Source organism: Barbus barbus (genome assembly GCF_936440315.1).
Source record: "Barbus barbus genome assembly, chromosome: 48".
Lineage (NCBI taxonomy): Eukaryota > Metazoa > Chordata > Actinopteri > Cypriniformes > Cyprinidae > Barbus > Barbus barbus.
The window spans coordinates 23,754,886-23,771,899 of record NC_136726.1 but is presented as its reverse complement, the minus strand read 5'-3'; the positions used below and the strand labels follow the sequence as shown (position 1 = coordinate 23,771,899).

Below are 17,014 nucleotides of genomic sequence, written 5' to 3'. Positions count from 1 at the left end.
AGTGAATGCAAAGTAAACATTTAAAATTTAGAAAGATTAATTTTAAATTTAATAATTAAATGAGCAAACAAAGTATAAATTCAAAATTTTGAAATAAAATCAAAAATCTTGGGCGAAAGCAACATTTTGTAATTAAAAAGAGTGAACAAAGTATGAATTTAAAATTTTTGAAAAAAAAAAAATATTGGACTAAAGTAAAACTTTAGTGATTAAATGAGTGAACCCAAAGTATAAATGATTTTTTTTTTTTTTTTTTTTCGGTGAGCAAACAGTAAAAGTAAAGTTCAAATTTAAAATTTTGAAAAATTTAGATGAAAGCAAAGAGAATTCAAAGTACATATTCAAAATTTTGTAAAATAAATTATTGGGTGAAAATGTTTTTGAAAAATTTTCACAAGTGAAAGCAAAACTTAGTGATTAAAAACAGTAAAAATTCTAAATTTTGAAAATATCTTCTTGGGCAAAAGCAAAACTTTAGTGATTAAAAGAGTAAATGTAAAGTACAAATTCAAAATAAAAATAAAAAACCTTGGACGAAGGTAAAACTTTAATAATGAAATGAGCGAACGCAAGTATGAATTAAAATTTAGAAAAAAAAATTTACGAGCGAAAGCACAACAGTGATTTAAAGAGTGAACACAGTAAAAATTCTAAGTTTTGAAAAATTTTACATGCAAATCAAAACCTTGGTGTGCAAACGAGCAAATGCAAAGTTCAAATTAACAATTTTTACAAGTTTCTTGGGGGAATGTCAAACTATTGCTAGCACTCTCAAAAACATTGAAATTATTTTTTATCCCATGTCATATTTTTCCATCACCATGTCCTCTTAGAGACTCTGTAGAAAGTCATACAGGTTTAGACCTTGAAAGTGAATTATTACAGAACTGTAATGTTTGAGTGAAATATTCCTTTAGGTACCTTAGTTAAAATATTCCGGTTACAAAAAAAGCATAAAAAATGCAGTGAATCTTGTTGAATTGCTTAGAAAACATTAACAAAGTGAAAAATATTCTGGTCTATTCTCATAAAAATCGCCGCATTGAACGAGGCAAAAGTGAATCGTACCGCATGGGGTAAAGTTTGAGAAGTGGCGTGTGAATCTATACAGTAGTGACGGAGAGGAAGGCGTTATGGACTGCGGATCCCTCGGGCGCTTTCTCCCCGTGCGTCATCAGCTCCTGAATGGTCATCCAGTTGTCCAGGATCTTCTTGTTCCTCTTCTTCATCATCTTGCGGTGGCTGAGCTCGATGATGCTGGGCTCCGAGCGTCCCTCTCCGCTGCTGAGCGGATTCTCCCGCAGGCTCTCCAGCCGGCTCCGCTGCATGAACTCGCGCCGCCGCCGCTGCTCCTTGGCCCGCAGGAGGTGCTGCTTGCGCTGCTCCTTGCTCCAGTAGCGTCCCATCTTCATCTCGCTCATGGCATCGTCATCAGTCGTCATGCCGCCGCTGCGCTCCTCCTTGATCTTGAGCGCTCGCTCCCGGAGGAGTCTGTCCCGGACGGGCCGCTTGGTGATGTACCTGCCACAAATATTGAGTAAAAGTACAGAATACTACACCAGTAAAAGTATTAAAAGGTTAGTTCACCCAAAAATGAAAATTAGCCTGTGTTTTACTCACCCTCGAGACATCCTTGGTGTGTATGACTTTCTTCTTTCAGACGAATCCAGTCGGAGTTATATTAAACATGTTCCTGGCTCTTCCAAGCGTTATCATTGCAGTGGGTGGGTGTTTCTGTTCAACAGTCCAAAAGACATTAAATAAAGTGCGCGCATTCATGATAAAACGTGGCTCACATGGCTTCGGGGGGTGAATAAAGGCCTCCTGTAGCGAATCCATGCGTTTTTGTAAGAAAACTATCCATATTTCAAATGTAATAAACACTTCTCTCTCACTTCCGCTGACTGTGATACGCGGAAGCCGTTCTGGCAGATGATGTAGGACGTCGGCGTTGCGTGATTAGTGACGAACGCGGAGAGAGAACAAACAAAACACCGGTCATGAATTAGAAGCACAAAACGAGGATTTGTAAAGCAAAATATCAGAGGATTTTTGATATTCAAGATGAGACTGGTTTTTCTTTGCTTCCTTTGCTCTTGTAAACAAACTCGCAAGACTAGAATATCTCAGGCGCGCGTACGACAGATAGCGGAAGTGAGAGAAAAGTGTTTATTACATTTGAAATATGGATATGTTTCTTATAAAAACGCATGGATTCGCTACAGGAGGCCTTTATTCACCCCCCGGAGCCGTGTGAGGCACGTTTTATTATGGATGCGTATGCTTTATTTGACATGTTTTGGACTGTTGTACAGACACACCCACCCACTGCAATGATAACGCTTCAAGGAGCCAGGACAATTTTTTAATATAACTCCGATTGGATTCGTCTGAAAGAAGAAAGTCATATACACCTAGGATGCCTCAGGGGTGAGTAAATCACAGGCTAATTTTCAATTTTGGGTGAATGATGTTTGTCCATTAATTTAACGATTTAATGTGAAATTATTGCAATAGAACAGTATATGTAAAAACTTCAGTGTTATTGTTAATGTCATTTTATAACCATTTAAAACGATTCCTCCAGTTAAAAGTAACGAGGAATGACATTTTTAAGAAATGTAGTGAAGTAAAAAGTACACTATTACACTTTGGAATGTAGTGAATTAAAAGTTTCTCCAAAAATTAGGAATGCACCGAATGCTCGGCAACTGAAATTATTCAGTCTAAAATAGCAAAAAAAAAGCTCTTTCGGTGTTTGACTGAATAAGTGTAAAGACAAAATAAATTGTTGTTATTTGATCACGTCATTTTTCGGTACAAAGAAAAAACTGTAAAAAGCACATTTAATTTGGCTATTTAAATGATGCAATGGTGAAAAAATTAGCAAAATACATGAGGAAAAAAAGGTATTCGGCCTTTTGCCCAGTTTTTCATTTTGTTTGGTTTCGGCCAAGAATTTTCATTTCAGTGCATCCCTATTAGGGCTGGGTATCGTTCAAAAATGTTCGATACCGATACCTTGAGTTCGATACCGGTTCCTGAACGATACTTTTTTCGATACCAATTTTATGAAAACAGTTTTAACAAGATTACATTATCTCAAAAAACTTTGGTTTTATTTTTTTCAGCTTGTTGACATGTAAACAAACTCAAAGACTCATCTCCTGAGCCGCTGCACAAAGGAACAAAATATAGCCAACACAATAAATCAGTACAAATTATGTTAATAAAGCTCAAATAGTTTTCAGTTTACACTAGTGCGTGCTCGTTTTAAAACGCATAGCTCAGACAGAATCATCATTTCTATTCATTTATTCTAGGTTGTTAAAGACTTATCTTTATCCACTTTCATAAGTGGGTGTTTTATTTTCTTTCACAATATGTTTTATTGTTATTCAATTCTATGTTGTAGTATGTCTAATTATTTGAATGCATAAAAACTACTTAGTTTATTCAAATTTATTCTTAAAACAGCCTTATGAAATGTTTTCTTTTTCCTCAGAAATTCTGTGTTCTGTATCTGGTTTTCAAATTAAGGCATAAAACATTCATTTAATTTTTCTTTTAAATTATTGAAAATAAAACTTTATTTATTTTGGCAAACAAAATTTTACTATTAAAATTAAAATGAAAGAAATGTTGTGTGATCATTAATTAAAAAATAAGAGTTTTATTAATTTTAATAGTAGTATAGTAGTAGCAGTACACTCTGCTGAACAATATTAATATATTTCTGCCGCAGTGTCTTCCAAGTTAATCCGAACTTTTATTTTGACGGGTTTCCGGGAATACCTTTACAGTTCTGTGTGTATATGATATGACGCACGTTTTACTCAAATCAAACGGTAAAATGCTCATGAAGTGACTCTCAGAGCAGTTCTAGAGCTGTTGTTCATGTGTTTATGTCCTCATTTAGTGAGACGGCAGACGCTGAAATGTCACGAGAGCTTCAGTCTGTGTCAAGTAAGCGAAACTGCGCGATATAGAGAGCAGACTGCTCCGTACGCTTTATAATCGCTCTCGCGGATGTCAAACACTGATCAATCAGCACCGCGCCGCTTCTAGTCAAACACACCTAGTGCTGCAGGCTTATTGGCTCACTGACGTTAATGAGATTAACCCCTTAGGAATCAAAATTTGGTACCGAACTACAAGACGTTTTTCGATACTCGGTGGTATCGAGGCAATTCGGTCGGTGCCTAAAAAGTATCAAACTCGATACCCAGCCCTAATCCCTACTAATAATACTCCGATAAAGTACAGTTACTTGAAAAATGTAGTTAAGTGCAGTAGCAAAGTAAAAATACTGGTACCTGGTTCCGTCGCTCCGGACCTTCACCTTCCACTCCATCTTGGGTTCAGAAGGCCGGCTGACGAACTCCAGCGCCGTCTGCTGCTGGATAAGCTGCATATAGCTCTGGCGCTGTGGGCACTCGGGCGTCTGCTCAGACTCGGAGGGGTTGCTGTGGTCGGGGCTGCCGCTCGGGGCCCGCCGGAGCGCTAGCAGGTTCCTGCGGTTGGTCAGGCTGACCCTGCGGTGCTCCGAAGAGCGGTCTGCAGCGAGCGGCGTGCTGCGCGAACTCTCGGCCGTGTTATAAGCACTCGAGCTGTCCTTGTCTGACTTCTCTGGATGCTTGCGGGATCCCAGATGATGCGCCTGCATGTAGGGATGGGTCTCGTTAAGGTTTTAACAGTACTACTACTCTTACCGATACGGCTTATTGGTAACTTATTACTCCGGTAACTTAGTACTCTTAACGATACTGTTTATCGGTAACCTATTACTTTTACGATACTGTTTATCGGTAACTTATTACTCTTACGAAACTGCTTATCAGTAACTTATTACTCCGGTAACTTAGTACTCTTAACGATACTGTTTATCGGTAACGTATTACTCTTACGATACTGTTTATCGGTAACTTATTACTATTACCGATACTGCTTATCGGTAACTTATTACTCCGGTAACTTAGTACTCTTAACGATACTGCTTATCGGTAACTTATTACTCTTACCGATACTGCTTATCGGTAACTTATTACTCTTACCGATACTGCTTATCGGTAACTTATTACTCCGGTAACTTAGTACTCTTAACGATACTGCTTATCGGTAACTTATTACTCTTACCGATACTGCTTATCGAACTAGTACTTTAACGGTATTCTTATCGGTACTTTTTATTATAAACAGTCAAACCAAAAATCATTCAGACACCAGATATCATTTCTGATATTTTTTTACTAGTGGGTACAGGACACTATAGTTCATTTGTGGCCCTGGAGCACAAAAGCAGTCATGAGTAGCACAGGTATATTTGTAGCAATAGCCAAAAATACATTGTATGGGTCAAAATTATCCCTTTTTCTTTTATGATTTTTGAGATTTTGAGATTTTTGAGATCTGATCTGATCATCATCAGTCTGTCTGGAATGACATGAAGAAACAGAACAAACTGAGACTAAATCCAGAAGAACTGTGTCTTCAAGACGCTTCAAGAAACCTCCTGCAAAGCTCCTGAGAAACTCTGCTCAAGTGCACCGAGGACAAAAGCTGCTTTAAACACAAAGGATGCTAACAACAAATATTGATTTCATTTAGTTCATAGAAGTTAACTGATAAAGAAAATCTATTTATGCCATTATTTCTGACAGCATCCTCATTTTACAGATTTTTTACACAAGTGCCTCAAACTTTTAGGTTTCGCTACCATACCTACCTTCATGATGCTCTGGCACTCCATCTGGATGCTGCGTAGCTCCTCGCTCAGCATCCGCAGCTCGTGCTCCACACCGCTGCACTGGATGCTGCTGCTGCGTGCGTAGAACAGGTCGTACTCGCTGCCGTTACGGATCTGACACTTCAGCTCCAGCAGCTTCTCCGCTCCGTCCGCCGAGCTCCGGCCTGACAGACAGCGTGACAGCTGCTTCTGGATCTGAGCTAGGACGCTCTGCTCTGGGTCCATGCTCTTCTCCTGACTGTAGGAGCAGGACGCTGTGATGCTTTCCTCTTGAGTTGCGCTGGCCTGCGGGGAGATTCTGAGTGAGAATCAATCCAGCTAAAGCAGAGTCAACTGAGACTTCATTAGTGAGTTTCCGTGTTCATTTGGGAGATTATTGATTAGTAATATGCATTGCTAAGAACTTCATTTGAACAACTTTAAAGGAGATTTTCTCAATATTTAGATTTTTTTGCTCCCTCAGATTCCAGATTTTCAAATAGTTGTATCTCAGCCAAATATTGTCCTATCATAACAAACCATACATCAATGGAAAGATTATTTATTCAGATGATGTATAAATCTCAATTTAAAAAAATTGACCCTTATGACTGGTTTTGTGCTCCAGGGTCACATATATAAGCATTCTTGCTTGAGTTGTTGTTGTTTTTTTTGAAAAATCAAAATTAAGTAAAGTTTATACTTCAAACAATATTAAATATTTGCCAGTGGGGCAAATTATAGTTGCTCCTCTATGCTCCGCCGTTCTGAAACACGTTGCTTTTTACAAAGCTCATCGTTCTGAGAAGCAAGGTGTGCTCTGATTGGCCAGCTATACAGTGCGTTGTGATTGGCCGAATACCTCAAGTGTGAGACGGAAATGTTATGCCCCTCACCGTATTGTGATGGCCTTTCCCGGCGAGACGAGACTAAAACAATGAAACATATTACAAACGAGGCATCTGTTACATCCAGTGGGGATATCATTACCGATTATAATGACTTTACCATGTCTGCATTTGTGATCAGAGAAACAACAAGCACTACTCTACTCTGCTCAAAACTCACGCTTGAATCGTCAGTAGCAGAAACTACTTACAGGCTGTGAGTCAGAAGTAAAGTTGGAATTGCTCCACTTTATAGAAACAGTCTTTGTGCAGCCTGCATTGTAGGCTACTCTCCCAGGTTCAGGAAATAATCCTCCGTAAAATGCGCTGCACACACTCTAATATTTGTGTTGAACTGTTCTGGAACAGTGTTCTAAACACAACTTAACCAATGATTTCTAGTTGTGTCCTCTTTTGGAAGCCCAAACTAACTAATTTCGCTTTCACAATGAAACACAGCGTCCTCGCGACATGACGCCGGCGGCAGAAACAATACTACAGCCAGAATATTAATGAACAGAATAATAGCTACGCCTTCTTTCATTGCGTATACATTTGGGTGGTGTTATTCAAATCTTCCCACATCGTGATGTAGACATGTGGGGCGTGTTTGAATGAGGTGTTTTAGGAGGGCGTGGTCGACTCTTAACTTTTATAAAGAATATCTCTTTGGTTTTGAGACTTTAGTCTTTGCAACTTCAGGGATCTTATCTATGCACAAACAGCTTGTAACACTCCAAAGAGAAAGAAAAACTTGAAATCGCAAAAATGAGAAACGTTGCCTTGGCAGCTAGCTAAAATAAGTTTTTTTATTTTTACCAGCATGAACATTTCAGTAGAAACCAAAGTTTACAGCTTAAGTAGGTGATGATTGTTTCTGGTAGATTTCTCTGACCTTCTCATCTTCCTCTCGAGCCGCTCTCGTCATCGCCTCCTCCTCTCTCCTCTGCTCCTCCAGCATCTCCATCTTCAGCTGCTCTAAGAACTCGCTGTGCTCGTCATCCAGCCACGGCTCCTCCTGAAGAGCATGCATGCAGAAGATCAAGCTCTTTTGGCCCATTATGACAGTTCATGGTGACTACATTATGAGGTTTGTGAAATGCATCATGGGACTGTTCACTCCCATGATGCACTGCACATGATGTAACTGGATCAGCTGCTCTACATAGCCAGTCTTAGGCCATAAAAACATTGTGGGAATGTTGTTTTGAAGTGTTTCTAAAACATTAAAATGGCCAGTTTTCCTGTCGTGGTTATTACATTTCTTACCTCATTCTACTAACTTGAGTTTCATTCAAAATATAACATTATTTGAACATTTATTTTCATACTCCAAGAGCATTAAAATATCCAGTTTTCTTGTTGTGATTAGAACGTTATTTAAAGATTAAAATGTGCCTTACCATGTTCTAATAATTTCATTTTCAGTGTGTGTGTACCTGTATTTCTGGCCTTGCAACCAGCAGCACGATATTCCTGCATTCTTCATTTGAGAAAACGGCCACTGCTTCCTGTCTGTCCTGAACATCCCGCCCATTTATCTGTCAATCACACACATCAGCCAATGAGACGCAGCGTTACATTACTGCACTGCCAGAAATTACGATCATACTCAGTATTTTTGTCTTGTTTTCCAGGACAAATATCTAATTATATCTAAATATCATTCATAAAACAATATATTTACTGGAGAGGAAAAATTACATTAGATAATTAGTCTAGAAAAAAAAAAAAATTAAATAGAGTTTTTGCTGAAAACAAGAAAAAATATATTTGTTAGTGGACATTAATGTGTCCTGATTTAAGAATGTTTAGATATTTTTATTGGAAAACAAGAGAAGAAGAAAAAATAATTTTTGCAGTGCATGGTAAACTCTTAACAGGAGTTAATATATCTAAACATTTTTAAATCAAGATGCATTTACTTATTAACCTAATTTATTTAGCCTTGTTCTATAAAAAATGATCAAAATTAACTTTATGCTTAAAACAAATACAAATATCAGTAGGGTCAAAGATAATAATCTTGTTTTACCTTTGAATTTGCATTATTTTTCTGAGCCAATTGGCAGATATTTGTTCTTGTTTCAAGCAAAAACGCACTTAATTTTGATACATTTTTCAGTCATTTTATATCCAGTGTATCTTGATTTATGAGTGTTTTAAGATTTGTTCAGGAAAACAAGACAAAAATACTAAGGAAGAAAATCTTTTTTTGCAACATGTGGCAACATCTGTATTTTTTTGAGTTTCATTAGTTGCTGCAGAATCAGCACATGAGATCCTGAGGCGTGCGAGATCACAGATGATTTTATTGGGAAGCACAGAATCTGTGGAGAGCGTCTCAGAAACACCTCGGGATGTGTTCCTGAGCGTCAGACCACAGCTAAAAATACACTGGCATCAGAGTAACGATCCTGACAGGACCCCTGCTCTCCCTCAGGTCCTGTAGCTGACGGTGTAATGTGCTGCTGTTGAACTCAATGAGCCGCTCGGCGCAGACAATAGCAACACAGAGGTAATGAGAGAAAGGTGAAGTTACCTGTAAAATACGGTCGCCTTCTCGGATTCGACCGTCTCGTGCAGCAATGCTGTTCGGCTCGATCTGAGAATCAAAGCAGCAGATTTCAGATTTGAACAGTTCTGAAGCTCCAGAAGGAAAAAACATGCATTAAGAGCCGGGGGGGGGGGGTGTGAAAACTTTTGAACAGAATGGAGATGTGTACTTTTTTTTTTTACTTTGCCTAAATATCTTGTTTTTTTTCCATTTAGTACTGCCCTTCCGAAGCTCAGAAGATAGTTACATGTTTCCCAGAAGACAAAATAAGTTAAATTCACCCTGATATTCAAATTTAAAAGTTCTTATTGCTCTTAATGCATGTTTTTTTTTTCCTTCTGGAGCATCAGTGAGCGTTTGAACCTTCTGTAATATTTGCATATGAGTCCCTCAGTTATCCTCAGTGTGGAAAGATGGATCTCAAAATCATTGAAAGGGTTCAAATACACAAAAATGCTGGAAAACCAAAGAATGTGCAGGAGCTGAAGGATTTTTCTGAAGAACAGCAGGCAGTTTAACTGTTCAGGACAAACAAGAGACTCATGAACAACTATCACTAAACAAAAAACACAGCTGTGGATCGTTCAGCTAACAACACAGTATTAAGTATCAAGGGGATGTAAACTTTTGAACGGGGTCATTTTTTAAAATAAATTCAGCTACTATTTTCTCTTGTGGACTACATGTAAACATATTTTATGTGAAATATCTTATTCAGGTCAGTACTAAATAAACAATAACATGCATTTTGTATGATCCCTCTTATTTTTGGTAAAATAATTAACATTTTGCAGATTCTGAAAGGGGGATGTAAACTTTTGACCTCAACTGTATATACAATATATATATCTATATATATGTAATTCAGAAAACATGTTTCTGCTATATATATATATATATATATATATATATATGAATTCTATATATAATGTAGTTTTTCACTAGGAATTCTGCTGTTAAACACAATTCTTTAGAAGCAACTAGATGGCCTTAATGGACGTTTATACCATCGATTAACAACCTCTAGGTCTTCTTTAAAGACTCCTGGAGAAAATAAATGGGATTTTTGCTCCCAGAAGCGACTGCTGTGCTTTATAGAGATACATCCTTTAACAGCCAATCAATGACTGTCTGATCCGTCCAATCAGAGCGGAGTTGAGTAGTCATAGTGAACATCTAAGTATTGAATGAACAGTGCGTTTCATCGTTCACTTCTCTTGCTGTAATATGACTGATATCACGCGCTCTGCTCTGGAGATTTTAATAAGCCGTAACGCTGACGGATCTGTATTCTCTCGCACTCGATGAATCTGAGACGACTTCTAATGAAGCCCAGAACACACAAACACTCACTGAAACACCAGATATTACTCTCTACATGTGTGTATATCAGTCTAATATGCTGCTCGAGAAACATTTCTGATTATTATCAATGCTGAAAACAGTTGTGCTGCACAATATTTTCCAGAAAAATAATATAATAATCAGAAATGTTTGTTGAGCAGTAAATCAGTATATTATTATGATTTCTGAAGATCATGTGACACTGAAGACTGGAGTAATGATGCTGAAAATACAGCTGCAGATCAGAAATAAATTACAGACATTCACATAGAAAACAGCTATTTTACATTACAATAATATTTCACTATTTTTACAATTTTTTAAGCAAATAAATGCAGCCTTGGTGAGCAGAAGAGACTTCTTTCAGAAAACATTAAACAGTCTTGTTTGTACAGCTGTATATGGGGCTAGATGCCACACACTCCATATCCCAGCAACTATCAGATTTTGTTCATTTAGATTGTATTTCATGTACTTTTTTAAATTAACGAAAGCAGGATCATCCCATTGTGACAACTTACCCCATATGCTGTAACAACATGCGGTAGAGCTCAAAGTGTGTTAAAATGTTTGAATGTTCTCAATACCAATATAAATATTCAAAAGCTTGATTTTCCTATAGTGAAGACTTCAAAGTTTGTGTCAATCAACAGAAATTGGCTTCAATATTCACCCGAGTGAAGTGTGACAACTAGCCCCGGTGACTCCTACACAGTAAATGAATTCATAATTCACTATCAAAGACATTTTAAAGGGTTTTATGATCAAATGTAAGACTTTGTGATTAAAACTACATCTGAGTGTTTGTGTCTCTCTAATGAAGGTTTATAACCAATCATTTTTAATTCCTATATGGGACACAAACTATGAAACAAACAGGTTTAACGTTGATATCAGGAGAGGAGCATCAAACCGAACGTCTGGTGAGATGAGTGCATGTTTGCTTTGGTCCTGGAGCTCGTGTGCAGTCAGTGTGTGATGATTCAGGCGGTGCACAGAAGCGTGTGAGTGGTGTTTGTGGAGCACCTCACTGATGTAGATGGCAAGGTCCTCCTCCTCGTCTGTCCTGTAGCACAGCGTGAGTCCCAGCTTCTCCTGACTGCTCAGTCGCCGCAGCTCAACCTCCTGCAGAGACAAGAGACCCCCTGCATCTCTATCAGAAACACAAGACCTGATGCATCTCTATCAGATACACACTCAGAGCTGCGGCTTCATCACGGGTAAAGAGCTCTTATTACACATACTAAAAATGTTCTTGATATTAATAGAGGATGCTATCATATAATCAAACAGACAGTGAACTCTATTAACTGCAATGATTATATGTTGCGATTAAGCAGAATTTAGTTTTACGTGTAATTTGTAACTAACTGCATGATTTTTACTGTACATTTCTGTCATAGTCACCACTAATAACTTACTCCTAAATATAATGTAGAAACATAACATTTTCTGTAAAGCTGCTTTGCAACGATTGGTATCGTGAAAAGCACTATACAAATAAACTGAATTAAATTAAAAATGAGTTTTGCATGGATTGTGTTTGGTTTAAAGATGCTTTAATATCGTTAATGTTAAAGGTGCATCAGTGAGGACGAATCCACTCAAAAAAAGCTGTGCAGTGGATTTATTACAGGACTTTTTCATTTTGTTTTATTTATTTATTGATGTAGGACTTAATTTAAACATTTTTATATTTATTTTATTTTTAAAGTAGGATTTTTTTTTTTTTTAATTTTTGGTATAATTTTTTGATGAGGAATTTAGCAATTTTAAAACAATTTAGAACAATTCATTTTTTTGGTATAAGATTTACTTTAAACACTTATTTTTTATTGTTTTTGGATTTAGTTTTTTAGTTTTTTTATTTATTTATTTGCATTTATTTATTATTATATTTTGGTATAGGATTTACTTTAAAACACTTTATTTTCTGGTGTAATTTTAAAAAATAAAAAGATTTTCACTAAAATTGCTAGTAAATATAAAAAATAATTACAAAGATAAACCAAGTATCACAATAAACGACATTTTAAAGTAGAAAGACTGAAATAGTATTTTATGAAGCATTTTAAATCATACTACAATAGTATTTATATATGTTTTATATATTTTAGATAGAAGCATAAATTTTAACTAAAAAAGTTTGGGGCCATTTTTATATTCTAATATATATATATATATATAACTTTCAACCTTAAAAGGAGCCAATTAAAATATAAAGAGTTAAATCATATTTGTTAATGTTGCATAGAAAGATGAAACATCCTGCAAATAGAAATACTATAATATAACATAATAATAAAAGTAGAAACCAACTGAGTTTCCCAGCGCGTCAAACACTGATCAGCGCTTCGAAGCCTCTTCTGAGGAAACGGTTCATTTACTGATGTTTATTTTGTAAATAAGTTTGTAATAATGTTAATGAGTATTCATTTATTCAGTCGCTCTGGGGGTCTCTGTGAATCCCGTGATACAGATGAAAAATTAATGCGGTGTTTCAGTGAGGAAAAACTGGAGAATCATTGACAACACGAGCTCAATAACTCAAACAGAGTCAATCAGAGTCCTTTCAATCAGCCTCTTCAGGTTCAGCAAACCAAGCACAACAGTGTGTTTGAGAGACGCAGGGCGTCCCCGCAGGTGAAGTCACGCATGGCTAGCGCTCAGGATCACGCAGGGGTCACAGGATCCATATTTCATCTGCAGACGTCCAGCGGTTTTTTGGTGCAAGATTTAAATTAAAATTAAAAAATTATTTTAGTGTAATGTTTTGCGTTTAATTTACTGTAAACTACTTATTTTGGTGTAGGACTTTAAACAAAAATAAATAAATAGATTTTCTCTCAGATTTTCAGAAATAATGATACATAAACAGCAAATATCAAATATCGCACTGAATTCAATGTGGAATTGTAAAGCAGAAAGACTGCAATAGTATTTTCTTGTATAACATGTTTTTGGGGTCAGGCAGGAGTCAGAGGATCCATATTTCATCCGCAGACGTCCAGCGGCTGAATAATTACACGCTTCACAGAAAACCCTCCAGAAGAGAAGAGCAGAAACACGCTGAGCGTCCGGCAGAAACACCTGCAGCAGCAGACTCCTCCAGACGAGCCTCAGACCACACACAGAGTATCAGTCATGTGTGTGAATGCACCTCAGACGTGTGTTAAGTGGCGGTGCATCAGCGCTGCATTTACTTCCTCAAGCATTACATCATGCACACTATAAGATCAGAGCTCAAGACTGAAGCGTGAAGATCTAATACATTACATCTGCTCTGCATTAATGACTACAGACAGAACACACATACACACACAAACCTCCTGTGATGAGCACACACACCTTCAGATATTATATGTGACCCTGGAGCACAAAAACAGTCATAAAAACTGGTCAATTTTTTTAAATATGAATAAATGCGTTCTCCATTGATGTATGGTTTGTTATGATAGGACAATATTTGTCTGAGATGCAACTATTAGAAAATCTGGAATCTGAGGGAGCAAAAAAATCTAAATATTGAGAAAATCTCCTTTAAAGTTGTTCAAATGAAGTCCTTAGCAATGCATATTACTAATCAAAAATGAAGTTTTTATATATTTACGATAGGAAATTTACTAAATATCTTCATGGAACATGATCTTAATATCCTAATGATTTTTGTCATAAAAGAGAAATGTATAATTTTGACCCATACAATGTATTGATGGCTATTGCTACAAATATACCTGTGTTACTCATGACTGCTTCTGTGCTGCAGGGACACAGATTACATATGTTTGTGCATTTGGTGGACACTTTATTTCTAAAGAGACTTCCATTGCATTCATGCATTCAAAAGAATCAAACCTGCTTAAATCACTCCTGCTCCTTCCCACAATGCCTCTGGCCTGAATTCAGACTCACTTCAGTGTGAGTTTATATCATCCACAGCTCATCTATGCTTGTGACGCTCCAGAGAAGATGAATGAGATCATCTGTCATCATCCATCAGTGACAAAAGAAGCTGATAAACATGACAGTCATCAAAACCGCTCGTTGGTATTTTTGTCTTGTTTTCCAATACAAATATATCTGAACTTTCTTAAATCAACATACATTTATTTGAGAAGCAAAACGACTGAAGATACAAGTCTTGTTTTCGGAGAAATGCATCAAAATTAAATGAGTTTATGTTTAAAACTAGAACACACATCTGCCAGTGGGCTCGGAAAACTAACATTGGCAGATATTTGTTCTTGTTTTAAACAAAACTCACTCATTTAATGCATTGTTCAGAGTAACTCTCTTCTGAAGTATATGTATCTTGATATTTCTACTCAAAAACTAATAATACGGTGTTTTCTGTCTTTCTCTCTTCTTTCTGCGGTGTAACTATTGATTAAACATTGGTGGCTTTTATCACACGGCTTCTGAAACATTTTAGCTGACGTTCATCTAACATTTTTCAAACGTTGCTACTTGTTACAGAATTTTCAGGAAAATGATTAATGTAATGTTCCCTTAATGCTCTCATAACCAAGAACAATGTTTTTAAAACATTAAAAAAAAAAAAAAAACACTGCACGTTTTGAACATTCTGAGAACATTCAGAAATAACGTTTTCATAACTTGATAAAATATGATCAAATTTCTTAAACACATTTTTGTTCTCTGGTCTTAAATTATGTTCTCGAAACATTACCACAGAAACATTATGTATACAACAGTTTGTGAAAGTTATTTCTCTGAAACTTTTTTTTAAATGTTACAAGTTGCTTCGGAACGTTCAGAGAATATTTATGTAACGTTCGCATGTTCGCAAAATTCTAAAATGGAATGCTCCTTTAACATTCACAGAACCAAAAAACATTTTCAACATTCAAAGAACATTCATATATGTGTCCCTGGAGAATCAAAAGCAGTCATGAGTAACACAGGTATATCTGTAGCAATAGCCAACAATACATTGTATGACTCAAAATTATACATTTCTCTTTTATGACAAAAATCATTAGGATATTAAGATCATGTTCCATGAAGATATTTAGTAAATTTCCTACTGTAAATATATCATAACTTAATTTTTGATTAGTAATATGCATTGCTAAGAACTTCATTTGAACAACTTTAAAGGAGATTTTCTCAATATTTAGATTTTTTTGCTCCCTCAGATTCCAGATTTTCAAATAGTTGTATCTCAGACAAATATTGTCCTATCATAACAAACCATACATCAATGGAACTCGTGCTTATTCAGCAGTTTTAAAATGTTGGCAAAGCGTTCTCAGAGTCAGCACATATTTTTGTCAGCTGGAATCAGCCTCACGCTGTTATTGCTTCAGTGTATCTGGGATCAAACTGGAGTTTAAAGGTGTCGTGTGAATTAATGCTGTGTTATTTATAAACTCCTCACTCATTTGGGCTCATGAGCAGCGCTTCGGGTTTATGTGAGTACTCCATCAGCAGATGCCCGCGGGACACACTCACACTATTACGGGCGAGAGGGCCGCTCTGATATGGATGGCCCCGGGGAACACCAGCCGTTATTAATGGAGGAATCTCACCTCGTACTCAAAGTCATCGGTCCTCTCGGCATCCGCCACCATGTTGGAGAGATACTCGCTGCCCTCGAAGTACTCCTGATCCATCGTGTGCAGAGAGTGACAGCTGACCAGAGAACAAACACAGATCTCATTAACATCATCTGAGAGATACACAGACCACAACTCAGATTGATATGCATTTGTGCAAGCAGTCTGCTATATATGGAAAAAAACATTTCAGACACAAAGCAGGCTGTTTCTCACAGTTCTGAGCACTGTGTGATAAAAACTTTTGCTAAACTTGGAAAAAATCAGAAATGTAAGAAAAAGGCTCAATTACCTTTATTTCTTTATTTTTACCCTTTGTGGAAACGAAAAATTGTCAGAGAAAGTCAGAATTCTGAGTTTATGTCTTGCATTTTTGAACTTTTTCTCATAATTGTGAAAAAAGAGTCAGAAATGTAAGATAAAAAAGTCGCAATTACCTTTTTAATTTTATATGAACCAGAAACAAAAAACAGAATTGCAACATTAAAACTCAGAATTTCATGAAAAGAGTCTGAAGAATCCTTTTATTCTGTGGCAGAAACGAGCTTCCATAGCTGTACTGTTATAAAGATCTCACTGATATGCATTACAAGCATCAGACTTTCATCATATATCAGCATCTGCTGCAAACTGCATATGATTTGCTCAGTTTGAGTCTCTGAGTCTCTTGAGTCTCAGTAAAACAGCTGTTTTTCCTTCATATTCTTATTATATTAGACTATATGAACCATAAAAGCCTGATGAGTCTAATACGATACTCAACACATGCAAACTAAAGTCTCAGAAAAGAACTCAACCATGTCTCTCAACTCACTGCTATAGTGTTTGATATTAGTGTGTCGTTAAACTAATAAAGTGATACACAAATATTGAGTGACGTTGTCAATTCCTTACTAATTTTACTAATGTAAAAGTACCTTAC

At 36.6% G+C, this 17,014-nt stretch overlaps 1 protein-coding gene across 1 annotated transcript in view; it reads right to left on the bottom strand.

Annotated features, from left to right (window-relative positions):
* Positions 1-258: 258 nt before the first annotated feature.
* Positions 259-17,014, bottom strand: part of LOC306866824 (PDZ domain-containing RING finger protein 4) — a 53,712-nt gene continuing 36,956 nt past the window's right edge. The window contains exons 3-10 of the mRNA XM_079412204.1: positions 16,066-16,168; positions 11,540-11,638; positions 9,155-9,217; positions 8,052-8,153; positions 7,508-7,630; positions 5,726-6,031; positions 4,317-4,660; positions 259-1,521 (exon numbers count right to left, since the gene is read on the bottom strand). Coding sequence (XP_079268330.1) covers positions 1,104-1,521; positions 4,317-4,660; positions 5,726-6,031; positions 7,508-7,630; positions 8,052-8,153; positions 9,155-9,217; positions 11,540-11,638; positions 16,066-16,168 — 1,558 coding nt within the window. The 3' untranslated portion in view covers positions 259-1,103. The remainder of the gene's footprint in view (positions 1,522-4,316; positions 4,661-5,725; positions 6,032-7,507; positions 7,631-8,051; positions 8,154-9,154; positions 9,218-11,539; positions 11,639-16,065; positions 16,169-17,014) is intronic.